At 25.3% G+C, this 17,191-nt stretch overlaps 9 protein-coding genes across 9 annotated transcripts; 6 read left to right on the top strand and 3 right to left on the bottom strand.

Moving 5' to 3' along the window:
- Positions 1 to 220: 220 nt before the first annotated feature.
- AAJ76_8100016642 (60s ribosomal protein l22) lies at positions 221 to 550 on the bottom strand (the record flags this gene model as incomplete). The annotated part of the gene is made up of 1 exon (XM_024476507.1): positions 221 to 550. One exon carries the CDS (start codon positions 548 to 550, stop codon positions 221 to 223), a length of 330 nt encoding a protein of 109 aa, XP_024330089.1.
- Positions 551 to 1,779: 1,229 nt separating this feature from the next.
- Positions 1,780 to 2,376, top strand: AAJ76_8100015412 (6-phosphogluconolactonase; the record flags this gene model as incomplete). The annotated part of the gene is made up of 1 exon (XM_024476506.1): positions 1,780 to 2,376. One exon carries the CDS (start codon positions 1,780 to 1,782, stop codon positions 2,374 to 2,376), a length of 597 nt encoding a protein of 198 aa, XP_024330088.1.
- Positions 2,377 to 2,493: 117 nt separating this feature from the next.
- Positions 2,494 to 3,066, top strand: AAJ76_8100014698 (vesicle transport v-snare protein; the record flags this gene model as incomplete). The annotated part of the gene is made up of 1 exon (XM_024476505.1): positions 2,494 to 3,066. One exon carries the CDS (start codon positions 2,494 to 2,496, stop codon positions 3,064 to 3,066), a length of 573 nt encoding a protein of 190 aa, XP_024330087.1.
- A 47-nt stretch (positions 3,067 to 3,113) lies between these two features.
- Positions 3,114 to 3,839, bottom strand: AAJ76_8100013353 (eukaryotic translation initiation factor 6; the record flags this gene model as incomplete). The annotated part of the gene is made up of 1 exon (XM_024476504.1): positions 3,114 to 3,839. One exon carries the CDS (start codon positions 3,837 to 3,839, stop codon positions 3,114 to 3,116), a length of 726 nt encoding a protein of 241 aa, XP_024330086.1.
- A 179-nt stretch (positions 3,840 to 4,018) lies between these two features.
- AAJ76_8100013039 (hypothetical protein) lies at positions 4,019 to 4,153 on the bottom strand (the record flags this gene model as incomplete). Its single annotated transcript, XM_024476503.1, has 1 exon — positions 4,019 to 4,153. One exon carries the CDS (start codon positions 4,151 to 4,153, stop codon positions 4,019 to 4,021), a length of 135 nt encoding a protein of 44 aa, XP_024330085.1.
- A 6,068-nt stretch (positions 4,154 to 10,221) lies between these two features.
- AAJ76_810006970 (hypothetical protein) lies at positions 10,222 to 10,392 on the top strand (the record flags this gene model as incomplete). Its single annotated transcript, XM_024476510.1, has 1 exon — positions 10,222 to 10,392. One exon carries the CDS (start codon positions 10,222 to 10,224, stop codon positions 10,390 to 10,392), a length of 171 nt encoding a protein of 56 aa, XP_024330084.1.
- Positions 10,393 to 12,265: 1,873 nt separating this feature from the next.
- On the top strand, positions 12,266 to 12,406 carry AAJ76_810004926 (hypothetical protein; the record flags this gene model as incomplete). Its single annotated transcript, XM_024476509.1, has 1 exon — positions 12,266 to 12,406. The coding sequence occupies one exon, from the start codon at positions 12,266 to 12,268 to the stop codon at positions 12,404 to 12,406; it is 141 nt and encodes a 46-aa protein (XP_024330083.1).
- Positions 12,407 to 15,493: 3,087 nt separating this feature from the next.
- Positions 15,494 to 15,643, top strand: AAJ76_810001698 (hypothetical protein; the record flags this gene model as incomplete). Its single annotated transcript, XM_024476508.1, has 1 exon — positions 15,494 to 15,643. The coding sequence occupies one exon, from the start codon at positions 15,494 to 15,496 to the stop codon at positions 15,641 to 15,643; it is 150 nt and encodes a 49-aa protein (XP_024330082.1).
- Positions 15,644 to 16,200: 557 nt separating this feature from the next.
- On the top strand, positions 16,201 to 17,169 carry AAJ76_81000991 (krab-a domain-containing protein 2-like protein; the record flags this gene model as incomplete). Its single annotated transcript, XM_024476511.1, has 1 exon — positions 16,201 to 17,169. The coding sequence occupies one exon, from the start codon at positions 16,201 to 16,203 to the stop codon at positions 17,167 to 17,169; it is 969 nt and encodes a 322-aa protein (XP_024330081.1).
- Positions 17,170 to 17,191: the final 22 nt, after the last annotated feature.

Here is a 17,191-nt window from a genome sequence, read left to right as displayed (position 1 = left end):
TTTCTTTTGCTTTATTTCTAAAAACACTTGTTGATTATTTAAACGTGCTTTTAATCCATACATAGAAAATAGGGTAAAAATTTTATGAAAATAAGGATACATTATAAAAGAATTTAAAAAAGTTAAAATAACACATATTTAATACAGAATTTTAATTTGTTTGACATTAACGTTTAAATAAATAATTATGTACAAAGATTAAGCAAAAATTCAAAATAATTTAATTGTCTTCAGCAACATTCATGTATCTAAATTCAAAACCATTCTTTGTATCGCCGTACACTTTAATAAAAGCAGAAAGCCTTTTAGCATGCAGAAATCTTCTAATAACATTTTTAAGTCCTTGTTTATTTATAATGTCTTTATTAACCCTTACAAGCACATTATTATCTTTACATGTCACTTCTAATAGCCTTTCTTTTTTACCTGTGTAAGTTTTAATTTTTTCTTCTAAATGACTTTGTAAATCTGAAGGACTGAGAAGGTTATCAGAGGCAGGATGGGTGCAGTCAATGCAGTATTCTTTTTTTTCAGTATTTTCTTTAGACATTTTTAAGGGTAAAAAAATATTTTACAAATTGAAAAATTTATGCATATTTTTTATAAATAAAGAAAAAATTGGCATAAAAATAAATAGTGCATTGTAGTAAAAAGTTAGAAATAAAGCATTGTAAAAAAATATTAGAACATGTTTTATAAACGTGCTGTTTAAATGATTGTTTTGTAAAGGTAAATAGATTTAACTCAGTATATATAAAATTGGCAAAGAACTGCATGGTTACTAGAACATGTATTATAAACGTGCTGTTTAAATGATTGTTTTGTAAAGGTAAATGGATTTAACTCAGTATATATAAAATTGGCAAAGAACGTATGGTCACATCAAATCTAAGAAATGTAAAAAAATTTATTCAAATGGATAAGAGTGGTAGTACTTTAAACGATCTACTTTGAGTTGGGGTTAATAGGCTTGGCGTATCGATCTTATGTTATTTTTAAATATTAACTTATGTTTTTTAACAATAATTCTTTTTAATACAACAAATTGATTGAGAAAAATCAAAAATTAATATAGTTTTATATTAAAAATACAACACAAGAAAAAAAGTACATCATTAATGTATTACTTTATATTTAAAAATGCCCAGCCATTTTGTACCTTTTTATTAATATGGAAATATCTATTTGTATTCGCATGATAAGATAGTTACCATTTTAGCAAAAATTTTTTAAAACAATTAACAGAAAACAGTAAAAAGTTTTGCTTTCATAGATTATCTTTTATTTTATTAGTAAAATTTTGGTATTTGCTAGACTGTCTAAATCTCAAAGTAAATTTATGTGAGATACACAAGTACATATGCTTATAATACACAGATAGGAAAAATTAAAAGAAACAAGAAATTCTTTGTTTAAAGCTTTCTTGTTATTTAAATATATTAAATACACCCGTGTTTGCTAAAGAATAAGTTGATTTAAATTTACTTTATTAACAATAAAGTAAACAGAAATTTTATAATGAATAAATTAAAATGTTGGAAAAGGAAAGAAAATAAAAGCATAGCTTTTCTCAAGTGTGGTTATTAGAAAACATGGGTTTATTTAAAAATAACTTTATAAATATAAACATATTAAATTATAATAAATATGCTAGTCATATATTTGACAAACAAGATATACTTAACATTTCCCTTTAAAGATGTATTTATTTTTTAACAAATACCATTAGTTTATAACTACCCCTTTAAATTACTTAATAGTCTGGTTTTTTTATCCCTTATGAAATTTATACTTACTGAAGACTTTAAATCCGAAATTTATAACCTTCTGGTTCCTTACGACAATCATCCATTAAATCTTATGATAGCAGGTGGATCTCTTTTGAATATCTTAGACAATCCAAGCATTTCTTTTTTAAATTCATCACAGTGGAAAATATTTTATGCCGATGAAAGATGTCATAAATCATGTTTAAATTTCACTGGTTCTAAACCTTTTCTTTCTTATTTAAATACTGATCAAATATTTAAAATTGATGTTGAATCAGAAGATCCTGTGTCACAATACAAAAAAGTATTAGAGCCCATTGATTTATGCTTACTGGGAATTGGAAGTGATGGACATATTTGTTCGCTTTTTCCTGATTTAAATGATCTTGATACAACAGAAGATGTAATACAAGTATTTAATCCTAATGTTGTATCTCCCAATAGAATAACAGTTTCTTTACATTTTCTTAATACTAAAGTTAATAATTTATATTTTGTTATTCCTCCTAAAGAAAAAGTAAAGAATGTAGTAAAACCACATGAAAGGATATGTAAAAGATTACAAATTGAATTTACAAGTATAATCGATAAAAAGTTTAATACTTAAAATAAAATTTTATTTTTTATAATTATTAATATTTTCTATAATTGCTAACAAAATAATAAAACGCAACTTTTACGATATTATTATTTCAAGATAAATCTTCTAAATTTTTACCCCTTAATGTTTCTTCTTTTTTTACTTGCAGTTTACTCAACTTTATTAGTAAAAATAAAACCAGAGAAACCAGTACTTATTGACTATCCATTAACAGAAGATATAAGTGATATTACTCTTTCAATTTCAAACTTAAATCCTAAAGCAGAAGTAAATTTTAAAATTCTAAGAAATATTGAACATACAGAAGTTGACACTAAAACACTTATTCCTTTAGAAAAAGGATGGAATGAAAACTATACCGAGCAAGGTGTATATACACTTGTATTACTAAATACTAGTAATGAAGAGTGTCTTATAAGTGTACATTTATCTACTAATAAAGTATTGGGCCATGAAGATAATGATGTCAAGGCACTTAAAAAATTGTTTAGTGATATTGAAGGACGGCTTGGAAAACTTTTTGATTTTTATTTAAGGCTTAAATCCATACAAGAAAAGAATATCCAAGAAGCGGGTCGTATAGTTAAAGGATTGTATGTTTTACTAGTAATTCCCTGTATTTACATTTTGGTAGGATTTGCGAAAATGAATGCCATTAAAATGATGTTTGCCCCGAAGAAAAGAATCCGTCCTTAATAAAATGCATTGTTTTTATTAATATTTTGTATTTAAATTAAATAAATTTATTGTACTATTTCATCAATAATAAGCTTTTTCTTACCTTCAATGTCAATATCATCCCCCAACTCAAATACACTTTCTATTACCGATAATTCTATATTACTAGTTTCTCGTCCTGCGAAACAAGTCCAGTCATTAACAACTAGTCCTCCTCCAATGCGAGAACATCCAGAATTAACTGTACCTGCCATAACATTTACGCATAGTAAATCGCTAAGTTCTTTCATGCTGTCTTCACGTGTATCAGGATGTACTAACATCCCCTGATTATTAAGTGCTGCGTATTTTCCTACAAGTGGTCCACTACCAATATTCTGTCTAAAAACGTCTACTTTTAGTATATCATGTATCTCTTCCTCTGTCTCTTTTTCTATTTCCCCATGGACTAAACAAACCTTATCATTACAAAGTATAATATTACCAAGTGCATTAAGTCTTTCGTTAATTCGCTTAGCGACAACATTTTCTGGTAGAGAGTTACGTATATGATATAATTCTTGATCAGTGGTAGTAGAAGGGAGTAACAGTCCATGCTTATTACCTCTACTGAGAGAACCGATCACTGAAGTAGCATTAATCTTTGTTTCTACAACTGGCATGTCTAAATTTTCTAATAAATATTTTAAAGTATTTTTAGATCTTAACTCTCCCACTAAACAGTAATTGTTAGAGAGTGTTAGATACGCACCAACCTCTGATGTACATTCTATGTTTATACGATGTGACATTTGTGGGGTAAAATTTTTATGGTTAAAAAAAATATTTTTAATTTGTGTATGTAAAGAGTAGTCTTATAAAATCTGGTATATTTTAGTCATCTTCATTTTAAATTTATTATTACCCTGTGAATGTTTAATTTATCTACATAAAAATATTTTGTTTAGAAAATTAATAAACTTATTTGGGTTTAATGACTAGTTTTTATATTTTTGGTCGTTCTTGTACTTTCTGATTTATAACATCTACCAATTAATGTTTTCAAGCATTCTGTAATGATTCTATTAATTAAGCCATTGTTATCAAATACCAAAAGTCTCGACATTTAACATATATTAAAATATTGCTATAAATAAAGATTTTAATAAGGCATAATATTGCTTTCTATAAGATAAATAAATCATTTAAAGATAAAATCTATTGTAAAACAATACCCCTCAGAAGAATATGTCACATTTTTTTCTGCATTAGTGTGGCACTTTAGACCGGCATTTTTAGACTTAAATCATTTTGAAAACCTTGTATTGTTTACAAGCTCCTATTCGGTTATTTATGTTTATATCTGTTTTATATTTCAAAATTGAATTTTATTACGCATCGATCCCATAAAAACTAATTCGTACACTGAATTTGTGGGGTGGCCTGTAATACGTCACTTTTCTGTTCAACCGCTCACAAATCTCAAACAGGATAATTTAATTAAACTTTTAAGTTTATATTTTGACTTTGTTTAGTATAAAAATATAAGGTCTATTTTTTTTTAGATTTTACAAGAGTAAAAAAATCTATAATTGATGTAGTTTGGAATAATACATTCTATTTTTTTGACTACTGTTCCATAGTTTCATATTTTTTAGATTTTCAAATCTATTTATATTTTTTTTCAAAAAAAGGCAAGTTAATAATTTTCGAGATTACTTCTTAAAAATTGCAAATGACTAAAAAATCATGCCATATCAATGATACACTACACTTTAAATTCGTGTATCTATTCTTATTTTTGCTCTCTATTGCTTGTATTCTCTTAAACAAAATGATTTTTATTAAAAGTTATTCCCTAGTTACGACAAAGTTGTAGATGCATGTTTCGTAGTTCTTCGTTATGTCTTCGCATATAATTACGCAAAAGCATTCTGTTACGTTAGTAGCTATATAATCTACTGTTTTTAAATTCTTTTACAGCGAGGATATTTGGCGCCTTTGTTAAGAAAGATCATTTTATATTGAAATGCAGATAGCTTCTCTTAGTAGAGCAAAGGTTTTGACAACTTTTAAAATCGAATAATCTGGAACTTTAGTACGCATTTAAAGTTTTTAAAGTCGTATTGTTTTATTATCACTATGTAAAATTTTGAGTAGATATCTTTATACTTTCATGCTATCCTCACTTCATTAATTTTGTATTTTTCTTCAAAATCCTTTTATGTTAGCAAAACGAGAAGTTTTTCTTTTTCATTTTCAAATATTGCCTTTCTTCTAAGAAATTAATTTTTTCAACTGTCTAAGGCAAATTATAATTGTAGTATTATTATTTTTTTTTGTGCTCTTATTGTTTATTTTCCGCCTTGAACTTTAGAAGGTGGTTTACTTCTTCTTTGCTTGCTGTTTTCTAATGCATGTGATGTTTAATTTATATTGTACAGATACTTATTTTTATTTCTTTAGATTAATTTAATACTATGTGTAAAATACCAACATAGTAATTAATTAGTGAGATTGCATTGCTTGTATTTTAGTGCTTAAATTTATGTTGTATAATGTTTTTACTCTCTATAGTATTTCCATAACCATCCCATGTATATGTTTTTCTGATGTTCTGCTTATTGAAGATTTCGTGATATCTAAATATGAATATTCTTGTTATTTAAGAATTAAGTATATTTGTGACATTTTGCTGTGTTAGCGGCAAATTTATTTTTAAAAAATTACTATTTGAAGTAATAAAAAATTGATTTTTTCGACCATTTTTTGTACAATATCATTGTTTAATGCTAAATGTAGATTGTTGAAATATCTTAAACAGATAAGCACATTTTTAAAATAAAACTCTAAAAGGCTTTTTTTGTAAATGTTAGTTTTATTGAAAGTTATTTTATTCACGTAAATTGTTTAATAAAAATTTTAGTTTCTTTTTAAAATTCATTGACCTTTCTTTTAGGATAAATTTAATAAAAATTTTTAAAATAATAAATTAAATAATTGTCATTTAAAATCATAACAATTGTCTATATAAAATTTTAGTACATTTTAAATTAAGCAAATAATTAAAAAATATAAAAAAATTTGATTTATAAACGAAAAAAATAAAAAAATTTTTTTCTAAATATTAAAAAAGTATAGTGATATGTTTACATGCAGTATTATAAAAAACAAAGTAAACATCTAAAATAAATCATAAAAAATTTAGTTTAAAATTAATTCTAATTTTTTATTAAGCTTTTTAAACAATGATACAATTTCTATGTTAAAAAACTTTGGATTGAAAAAAATAAACTTTTTTTTATAGTTTGTAAATTATTTTTACAAAATTATGGTTGCTAAGTAAGCTAGAGTTAATGATATATTTTTTAACTTTACTACAATCAAAAACAAATTTTTATATATATCTATAAGTTGTTAAAAAAATATAAAATAACATTAGTAATATGAAGGCTGAATTTTAATAGAATATTGCTAAAGTATAAATTTTTTAAAAAATAAATATAATACTAAGTATAAATAATTTGAAAAAAATTTAATACACTTTCGTCGCCATGCAAAAAGATAGTACCTGTAGGATTCGAACCTACGCATCCTAGGGGATATAAGAGGTTAAGTCTCACGCCTTAAACCGCTCGGCCAAGGTACCAATATAGAATCATATAGTATATAACATAAAGTTTTTTGGAATCAATATCATTACCTTACTTACATGAAGGAAAATAACGATATTAATTCAATTTTTATACTTTTGTTATGTCCTGTAGCATAGCATAAGCAACTATTATTTTTTAATAACATCCAACTATTTTAATTTTATATATTTTATGTCTCTCTTCATGGAATGGATTATTTAAAATTCCACTATTTATTTCATTTTTTATCATCTTCAGATTCTATTTTTTTTATAAAATTTTTTGTAAAATTATGGCAGGAAAATTATGCATAAGAATTTACAGACCTCTTATTCTTTTAATAAATGGCATCTACAACTACTTTTACTTTAAAAAACTCTTTATTTATTTAAATTTAAAATTAAATATTGTTGCGATATTCTATATCACATAATTAATTTTTTAAAATAAATTGTGAGTGTTAGAAAAATGTTTATTTGAGAGTTATATTTGTTATTATTTTTCTTTTTATGCTAGCATCGGCTTTGTGCAATCAGCAGTTTTCTCTTCTACCTTTTCAGTTTCTCCTATCTTGTTTCTTCTTCGTTACTCCATTTAAATGCTCTCAAGAATCTTCTTAAGGGTTATAGGTATAATTAACCTTTTTTTATTTAATATTAACTAAATGCAATAATATATACTTAATTTTATTTTTGCATTAAAATTTTACCAAGCTTTTGCTTGAAAAAGTCTTTTTTTTAATTAATATTAAACAATATTTTTTTAATAGTATTAAAGAGTCGAAATTTTAATTAAAAAATTCTCCAATCATCGAGTCTTCTGCACGAATTTGCTTTCTTTTCAAAAGAATATAAAACAAACATTAAAAAGTTAATTTAAAAGTGTCGTTAAATAATTTAAATATACCACAGAAAATTTTTTTCCATTTTTACCTAAAATATCCCTTGATTTAAATGTATATTTAATTGACCAGTCTTCTGTGTGCACATAAAAAATACTATTTTCTTACCTTATAGTACTTTTCATATGGCCCAAAAACTCTTAAATATTATTTGTGTAAGTGTCATCTATAAATCTAAAACCTTTAGAATGATTGGCGGTATGATGTATAAAACTTATGTTTTTCGAAACTGCTGTATGTGAACGATGCTTATCGGTAAAAATAAGATTTTCATTTAAATATTAGGACATAGATAAATTAAATAATCCTATAATACGATCAGTAGCTTAACAAAGAAAAAAAATCTATTTACTTTTCTTTTCAACCTAGTTTGCTCAATATATAATTGTATTACTTGTACTATCTACGCTTGTAGAATTTTTTATTATTTTTTAGCTTAAAATAACAATTTCATCGACTTTATCAATTATGCTACATCCACTAGCACAATAGGCCGTGTTTTAAGGTAGTCTTTGTATCAAACTTAAAGTAAAGACTTATGATTGGAATATTAGTGTTAGATTTATCTAAAAATATCGATAATTGAGAGTAATTTAAATCACATGTTAAGTCATACAATAGACATGCTTCTTTTGTTAAGAATAGAGGAAAATGAAATAAAAAGTACTTTTCTGATATTTTTTTGTGTATCTATAACCTGTACTATCATTGCTTGAAGAAGTTGGCAATAATTTGATAGATTACTACATCTTAAGCATGTAATGATAGTGCTCATAATATTATTGCTTAAAAGGAAATTTTTTAAGTGAATCTAAATTTTGAAAGATTTAATTATTTATGATTAATATGCATACAAATTATTATATAAAAAAAATTAACTTCTTTTGTTCCTTTCAAAAACAACATTAATATTTTTATGCAGGGCATTTTTCTGTTAATTTTTTGTATCATAAACACAAAAAAAATTAAATTAATAAAAGATGCACTTTTAAGCACAAAAATACAACTTTTCCAAAATCCCTTTTAACATAAAAAAAAAATAAAAAATACTATTTTTGGGGGTAAAAATAACAGCATTTGCTAATAAAGATGTAGGTAAATTGGGATAACTGTCCCATTTTTAAAAAATTTTTTAAGTAACTTTTTATTAATGACCCTATATTGACAACAATGTTTTTTTTATTGCTATTTAAATAGTCTCCCACATAATTTCTGTGTATCCTTCTTTTTTATAATTTTATTTTTATAAAATAAAATTCTAGAAAATTCAAAAAAATTTAATTTTTAAATTATGGTATTTTATCACAAACTGCTTTCGTTTTTTACAAAAATATTGGGTTGGTTACTTTTATAACAAATTTGCCACCTCTTCATTGCGTCTTTAAGTTTCTTAACTTATTGTTTTTAAATTATTTGTTTGCTTAAAAAAAAGTTAAGCAAGTTCGTAAAAAACGGCGTTTGGTTGTACATTGCGAGATGTTTCTACTCTTTTCAGTATTTCCATTTTCTCCTCATATACATGTTCTTTTGATGTTTTGCTTATTAAAGATTTCGTGATAACTAGAAATTTATATTGTTGTGATTTCAAGAATATAGTGTAACTTGTGACATTTTGATGTATTAGCGGCTGATTTGTTTTTAAAAATTACTATTTGAAGTAATAAAAAATTTATTGATTTCCTCGACCATTTTTTGTACAATATCATCGCTTAACGCTAAAATTTAAAATATCTATATAAAATTCTAATACATTTTAAATAAAGCACAAAAATAAATACAAAACAAAAGTATTTAATTTCTAAACAAAAAACATTAAAGATTTTTTTGAAATATTGCAAAAGTAGTATAAGGATATGTTTATTTGCAGTATAGTATTGTGTTATACATCACATTTTTATAAAAAAATTTCTCCCTCCCCCCCCCAAAAAAAAAAAAAAATTAATAAATTTTTTTATAAATAAAAAAATAAAAAAGAAGGGATATATACAAAAATAAGAAATGAAATACGAAAAAGCTTAGCAGGACAAAGCGTACAACAACGATATTTAAGGCATAAAAATGCCCTATAAAGCCAAGAAAATTAAATAATAAAAGATTTTTTATTTTAACTCATATAAAACAACATTTAAAGTTTGAACGCCTCATTAGGGGTTACAACAAGCTTGTTAATTAATTAAGTATTTAAAATTAATCCAAAAAAAATAGTTTAAAATTAATTACAATTTTTATTAAGCTTTAAAAAAAACTTTGTCTTTTATAGACTGAAAATTTTAGCGTTTATGAAATTCGAATTTATTTACAGTTTGTAAATTGGTTTTTTCAAAAATGATGATATTCTTACAAAATTATAGTCGTTAAGTAAGTTAAAGTTAATGATATATTTTTGAACTTTAATACAATCAAAAACAGATTTTGATAATTTTTTTTATTTATAAGTCGTAGACAAAATATTGTGCCTGAAAGAATTATTAACCAAAAACAAAGGTTTATTTATATAGAAATTATACAAAACCAACCTGTTAAACCAAACAAACACAATCTTACAATATGATATTTTTATATCCTTCAACACAAAATATAAAAATTTTTAATATTGGTTAAATTTGCTTTGTGGTGCCCAAGAGTGGTATTGGCAAAATTTTTTTTTTAACCCCTAAAATGTTTGAATTGAAGGAAGAAGAAGAATACAAAGAAATAACTGATATTGTTATAAACTTTTATTTAAATAGATTTTGCATTAAATGCGGTTATGAAACTAAAAAATTCAAGCGTGACCACTTTGTCATATGTAATATTTCTTTGTGTAGGTATAGGTTTTTTTATATTTAAAAGCACGTTTTTCGAAAACGTTCTTCTCCCAATTATCACCGCAGTTAAAATTTCGGATATGTGGTTATAGAAGGGGCGCCTCTTAGTTTACTTGTCAGAATATTTAATGTTCACCGCTTAACTGTTTCAGTATTATGCTCCAAACTAAGAGACTTAGGAATATTTTACAGATATTTAAACAAATTCACTAAAATAGGTGGAGATGATAGTATAGTTGAGGTTGATGAAAGCAAATTTAGGGAAAGAAAACATTACAAAGGTCATAGAGTAGGCGGTGTTTGGGTAGTAGGGGTAGTAGAAAGATTGTCTAGAAAAATTAGTCTAGCAAATGTCGACAAGGTGACAGTTCTACCCTTATTTTATTCTGTAGAAAATATATTTGTAGGCAATCAATTATATTCAGTGATTGTTAGAAATGTTATGTCGAGCTAGCCAATTTTTTTAAAGAGCATAGAACTGTCAAATATTCTAAGCAGTTTATAAATAAGCAAACAACTACGCATACCAACACAATTGAAGCTAATTGAAATGTTATTAATAAAACCATTCCAGTAAGATGTAGAACTAAGAAATTAATTGATAATATATCCTATAAGATTTAAGGTAAAAAGGAATGAAGGAAAAGAAAAATTGAAATATTTATTAAAATTATATTTAAAGTAATTTTGGGGTTTTTTATAAACAAGTCATATTTACAAAAGATCTTTAGACCAGCTTCTTTTCATGAAAATCAAAATTAAGGGGTTAAAAAAAAAATTTTGCTAATACCACTTTTGGGCACCACAAAGCAAAAGAATTCGGAGAATTCTAATCCGTGCTGCACGTTTTTTTATATACACCTTTTTAAAACTTTTTTACTCTTATTTTTTAATGTTATACATAAAAGAGAAGTGTAAATTTTACAAAGCCTAATCTTTTTTTTCTTATATTTTATACAGAAGCTTTTGATTTTAACATATTTTTCATATGTATTTGAATGGTAAATGAAAAAAAACAATTTATTAAATTTATTTGTCCTACGTTTTTTTGAATTATAAAAAAAGACAACTTACATATTTTAGTCCTTTTTTCTCATATTTTATACAGAAGCTTTTGATTTTAAAATATTTTTCATATGTATTTGAATGGTAAATGAATAAAAAACAATTTATTAAATTTATTTATTCTACAATTTTTTTGAATTATAAAAGAAGACAATTTACATATTTTAGCCAAATGATAATCCTTTTTCATTTTGAAATAGAAATAATTTTTAAAGATAAAAAATTGACTCCTTTTTAGTTCTATACGTTACAAAAACTTTTCTTTTAACCGTAGAAAATTTTCTTAAATAGTTATAATTATCGGTAAAAAAAAATATTTCTTTACATCTTAAGAATCTCTATTACATTATTTAGAAATATCGTGTTTTGAAAATCTTTTAAAGTAAGATCGTTTATTTTAATTGGATCTGTTTACGTTCAAATTGCTTTTCGTAGAGTTTCGTCTATAAATGTATTTATAGCTATAAATAGATTAAATCAAAAAATAAACAAACAATTACTAGATAAAAACGCAGAAACCAAATGTATGAAAAAAAAAATATGCAAAAATCGCTCCTTTTAATGTAAAGATTTTGCAAACAATTAAAGTGTAAACAAATTAAATAAAAATGTAATCATGTGCTAGTTGCATCATGACGAGAAAAGTTTGCGATATTTTTGTACTCTTCTATTCTGTGAAAAATTAAAAAATAAGGGTAAAAAATTTTTAAAAAGGAGTATGTCAAAAACGTGCAGTACAAGTTAAATTGACTCTCTCAAAGGTGCAGATAAATTCCAAAGAAGCAGAAACAATAATAAACTTATTATTAATTATAATAAATGAAGTTTATATGATGTTTAAATACGCTTTAGATGCAATAGATATGGTGTTAAGAAGAATATGCAGAAGTAACGCTATCTTCAGAGGAAAGACGGTCTTATTTGGTGGAGATTTCAGACAAGTATCAGCTGCTGTTTTGAAAGGATTTTAAGTATCAATAATAGAGAACTCTATAATAAGCGCAATAGTAAAAGAATGTTTAAGTATTAAAGGCTGTCTAATAATATGTGGTCAATGAATTTTCAGAGTTTTCATCATGGTTATTAGAAGCGGCAAGTGGTTCAATAAATACTAAAAATGGGGAAATAGAAATTTCTAAAGAATATTTAATAAAAGGCAGTTTAATGGGGTCAATATTTGGAAAAATATCATATATCGAGCATTTGAATCTGTATTTAGCAAGGTCAATTGACAACTAAAAATGAATTTGCCAATTATATTAATGTACAGATCCTTAAAATGCTAGATGGCGAAAAAAAATATTTACAAGAATGCGGATTTGGTCGCGTCTGACGATCCAAATTAATAACAAAGATGTCCATTAAAGTTTGTTAATATAGAATAGCTCTCTGGTCTTCTTCAACATAAGCTTAAATTGAAGGGTGGTTACCTTATAATGCTGTTAAGAAATATTTAAACAAAAAAAAGACTTTTAAATTGGATGAGGATGCGGGTATTGAGGCGTAAGAAAATTACATTGTGGGAAAAATAGTTGCTGGAAGAAGAGAAGGATATACAGTAGTAATCCAAAGAGTAGACATAATGTCAGGTGAAACGTTTCTGGCTTTTATATTTAAAAGGAGGCAATTTCCTGTAATCGTTTCATATTCCTTGGCGACTTACAAGTCACAAGGTCATTTCATTTGATTCTGTGTTGTGTTATTTCTGCTTGAACCCGTTTTTTCTCATTAACAATTTTATGTTGCTACATCAAGAGTAAGAATTTCTAAAATCTAAAAATATTCTTATCTAAAAATATAAAACAAATAACAAAAAATATTGTTTATATAGAACTTTTTAATGGTTTACAACGCCGAATATAGAAAGAGTTAGGTTATAAGTATAAGAAAAGCAAAAATAAAGTAATGTAAACTTACAAAAATATAATACAGAAGAGATTAGTTCTCACTGTAAGATTACAAAAGGTGCAAACTGCATGTATAAATTATGTAAAATTTCAACAAAATCATGTATAAAAACTTAATATTGCCGCTATAAACAAATGCATTAAGTTAAAAAATAAGAATACAGAAAAGTGTAAAATAAATACACAGATTATGCAACTATTAATAGCTTAAAACAAACTCAACATTTCCGTAGTGTGAACGGGTTGCTTTAACAAGCAATGTTTTAAAAAATTGCAAATTAAAAATAGAATCAGAAGAGAACGAAATATGATATTATCTTTGTTCTATGAAGAAAGACGCAAGATAATGAAAAAAATACAATCTAGTTGAATTTTATTCAAAAAAGAACAACAGCCTATGCTACGGGCATAATAGAAGTATAAAAATAAAATTGACATTTTTATTTTTGAAGGTTAGTACTGGGATCGATGCAAAAAAGCCTGTATTATATACGTTATTGTTTTTAGTACAGGTACCTTGGCCGAGCGGTTAAGGCGCCAGACTTAAGTTCTGGTACTTTTCTAAGTGCGTGGGTTCGAATCCCACAGGTACCATTTTTACATAAAAAAATTGTTTTATTTTTTTCAAACGGGAAAATTAAACTTGTGCTGCACGTTTTTTGATTTACAGCTTTTTATATTTTTATTATTATTTTTAAATGTTGCACATAATAGAAGAGTACAATATATCGCATATTTTTCTAAAAATTAAATGATACGCTATAGATGATTAAGATATAAATAAATATTTTTTTACTAATAATTACAACTATTTAAGAGAATTTTCAGCGGTTAACAGAAAAGTTCTTATAACGTATAGAACTAGAAGGAAGTTAATTTTTTATCTTTAAAAATTATTGCTATTTCAAAATGAAAAAGAATTATCATTTGGCTAAAATTATGTAGATTGCCTCCTTTTTATAATTCAAAAAAACGTAGGACAAATAAATTTAATAAATTGTTTTTTATTCATTTACCATTAGAATACATATGAAAAATATGTTAAAATCAAAAGCTTCTGTATAAAATATAAGAAAAAAAAGATTAGGCTTTGTAAAATTACACTTCTCTTTTATGTACAACATTAAAAATAAGAGTAAAAAAGTTTTAAAAAGGTGTACATTAAAAAACGTGCAGCACGGATTAGAATTCTCCTAATTTTATTTTTTTTATTTTTTTATATGATTTCTTCATTTATAGATTAATTAAAAAAATCAATATATTTAACAGTTACTGCAAAGAAACACTTGGCCAATAAACTTATTTTAAAGTTGCTATTTCTCGGATTTTTTCTTTAAATAATCTGATATTCTGTCATAAGTCTTCTGTGATATTTGTTTGTGCATAAAATAAAAAATTCAATAAAATATTGCCTTTTTTAAATTAAAAGAATTTAACAAAATTAAAAAAAGGTTAAAAATAAATACCAGATCTAAACTTTTACTTTTTTTTGGCCATCTTACACCAACACCTTTAAAATATACTATAATTAATGTAAGCTTTTCCTTTTTTAATGTATTTGTAATATCGTAGAATTACAGCCACTTTAGATATTTTAGGTCAAATTATTAATTAGATAAAAATTCTTTTTCTTTCTAATTCCTATGGGTGAAGGTAAAAATAAATATTTTAAGTAAATTTTTTTAAATAAATAACATATGGTAAACTATTCCACAGGTATCCTGCTGCTGTAACCCTTAAGGTGGGTGCCGAACTTAAGATATTTCTCTAAAGTACTGTAAATAAAGTAAGTTGTTTTATTTAACTTAATATCTCTGTTCCGAGAGGTATTTTGTTAGCTTAACTTAAATAATAATTGTTGTTATTGGTGTAGTCCTGGTCCATTTTCATTTTTCTTGCTTTTTATTAAGGTGAAATAAATAATTTCTTTTATAGATAATTTTTTTTAAAAAAAAAATACATGAAAAAAATAGAGACATGTGATAAGATTAACATATCTGTATATTACCTTTAAAAATAATATAAAGGAATTATTCAGGTTTTCTTTTAAAAAATATATAAATAAATTATGAAAAAGGGTAAAATTTTTTTAAATTAGACAGAAATTATTTAAGTAAAAAAAAATAGTTATAAACTTATGTTGGGTTTTTAATGGCCACAGATGGAAGACTTAGGAGGTTTCCAAGGTTTTTTGTCTTTAAGGGATGTATGTTTTATTTTAAATTATTTAAATTGTTTTCTATATTCCATTTAAAATTTTACACAGCATTAGTTTACGATCAAAAATTTTATAGAAAATAAAAAAAAATGCTTATAGTTTTTTATGCATCAAAATAAAACTTTTTGTTAACCTTAGAATCTTAAAACCTACTATCAATAATTTTTTTATTGGTTTTGCTTTCTTCTGCGTGGGCCAGAAAATTATTAAAAATTTAAAAAAAAATATTATTGTTTTTCAACATCTTTATTTTAATTCTTAATAGAATCTTTGCTTTTCATTAAAAAAAGTAATTGTTTAAATTTCGCAAGCCCAGCTCGCCATCCGAGCCACACATCGTACTTTTTGTTTACAAATTTTGAACTTCGACATTTTTTACGTTATATTATAGACGGCGCCTTATTCCAAAACCTATACTTAAATACTTTTATACGGGAATCGAGCCCGCAGATGCTTTTACATGTAACAAGATTAACCCAACTGCGACACTCGTCACGCATATTTTATTAAAATTTAAAATAAATAATTTTACAAGTGGAATTTGTTAAATAAAGGTAGGCTGCAAAATATTTTAAATTCTGCAATATATTTAAGAACAAAAAAATTGAATCTTTTAAAAATTTTTTATTTTTAGCCATTAATGGTATCAGTCATAAATGATAAAGAGGAATATGATGCAATAATGGCCATCCTTTTAAAGCTGCCGTTTGAGACGTATTTGAGTAGATACCAAGTATTTAGGCTTCGCAAGAAGGCGGAACACTTTCGTGTGTTTAATGACACGCTCTACTTTAATATTAGAGAAGGACTGCACAAAAAAGTGTTCTACAAGACCCAGGTCGATATCATGGCATTAGAGGTTAAAAGACTTCATGATACCAACCATTACGGCCATAATAGGATGTATGAATTATGTAAAGATTATTTCTTTACAATGCCCAGAATTGTTGTGAGAGATATTATTACAATCTGTAATACTTGTAAAACATCACAGCCTTTAAAGCAGAAAAAGCCATTTAAGCATGTTACGGCCACCTACTGCTTTGAGCACATTGTGATGGACTTAATCGGTCTTAAGAGTTTTAAAACAACAAACCTAAATTTTTGTTGGTTACTTAATATGATTGATGTTTATTCAAAATTTGTAAAGGCTTATCCACTCAAATCTAAAGCAGTTTTGGAAGTTAGCAATGCATTAGAATCACTTTTTCTGACTTTTGGTTTACCAACTGTTTTACAATGTGACGATGGAAAGGAATTTTCTAATTCTGTGATTAACGATCTTTGTGCTCGGTTTAACGTAAAGTTGATTCATGGCAGAGTTAGACACCCGCAATCACAAGGTCAAATTGAACGCTTAAATCAAACATTAACGAGAGCCATAGCTAAACAAATGGATGCCAAAGATGAAAACGTAAAGGAAGCTATTTGGATAAAGTATATTGATCTTGTCTTTTATAACTACAACATTGCTGTCCATTCTGCCACTTGTAAGTCGTCATTCAAACTTTTTCACGGGCGCAAAGGGCTTAATACAGTCCTTAGTACTGAAAATGATGGTGTTATATTTTCTGATTTAGAAACAGATTCATGCAAAGAAAAATTATAATAAAGAAGTTGTAAGTGAAGTT

This window comes from Vairimorpha ceranae (assembly GCF_000988165.1).
Source record: "Vairimorpha ceranae strain PA08 1199 chromosome Unknown NODE_81, whole genome shotgun sequence".
Classification (NCBI taxonomy): Eukaryota; Fungi; Microsporidia; family Nosematidae; genus Vairimorpha; species Vairimorpha ceranae.
The sequence above is the reverse complement of the archived record's forward strand: the minus strand, read 5'-3'. Positions and strand labels throughout refer to the sequence as shown.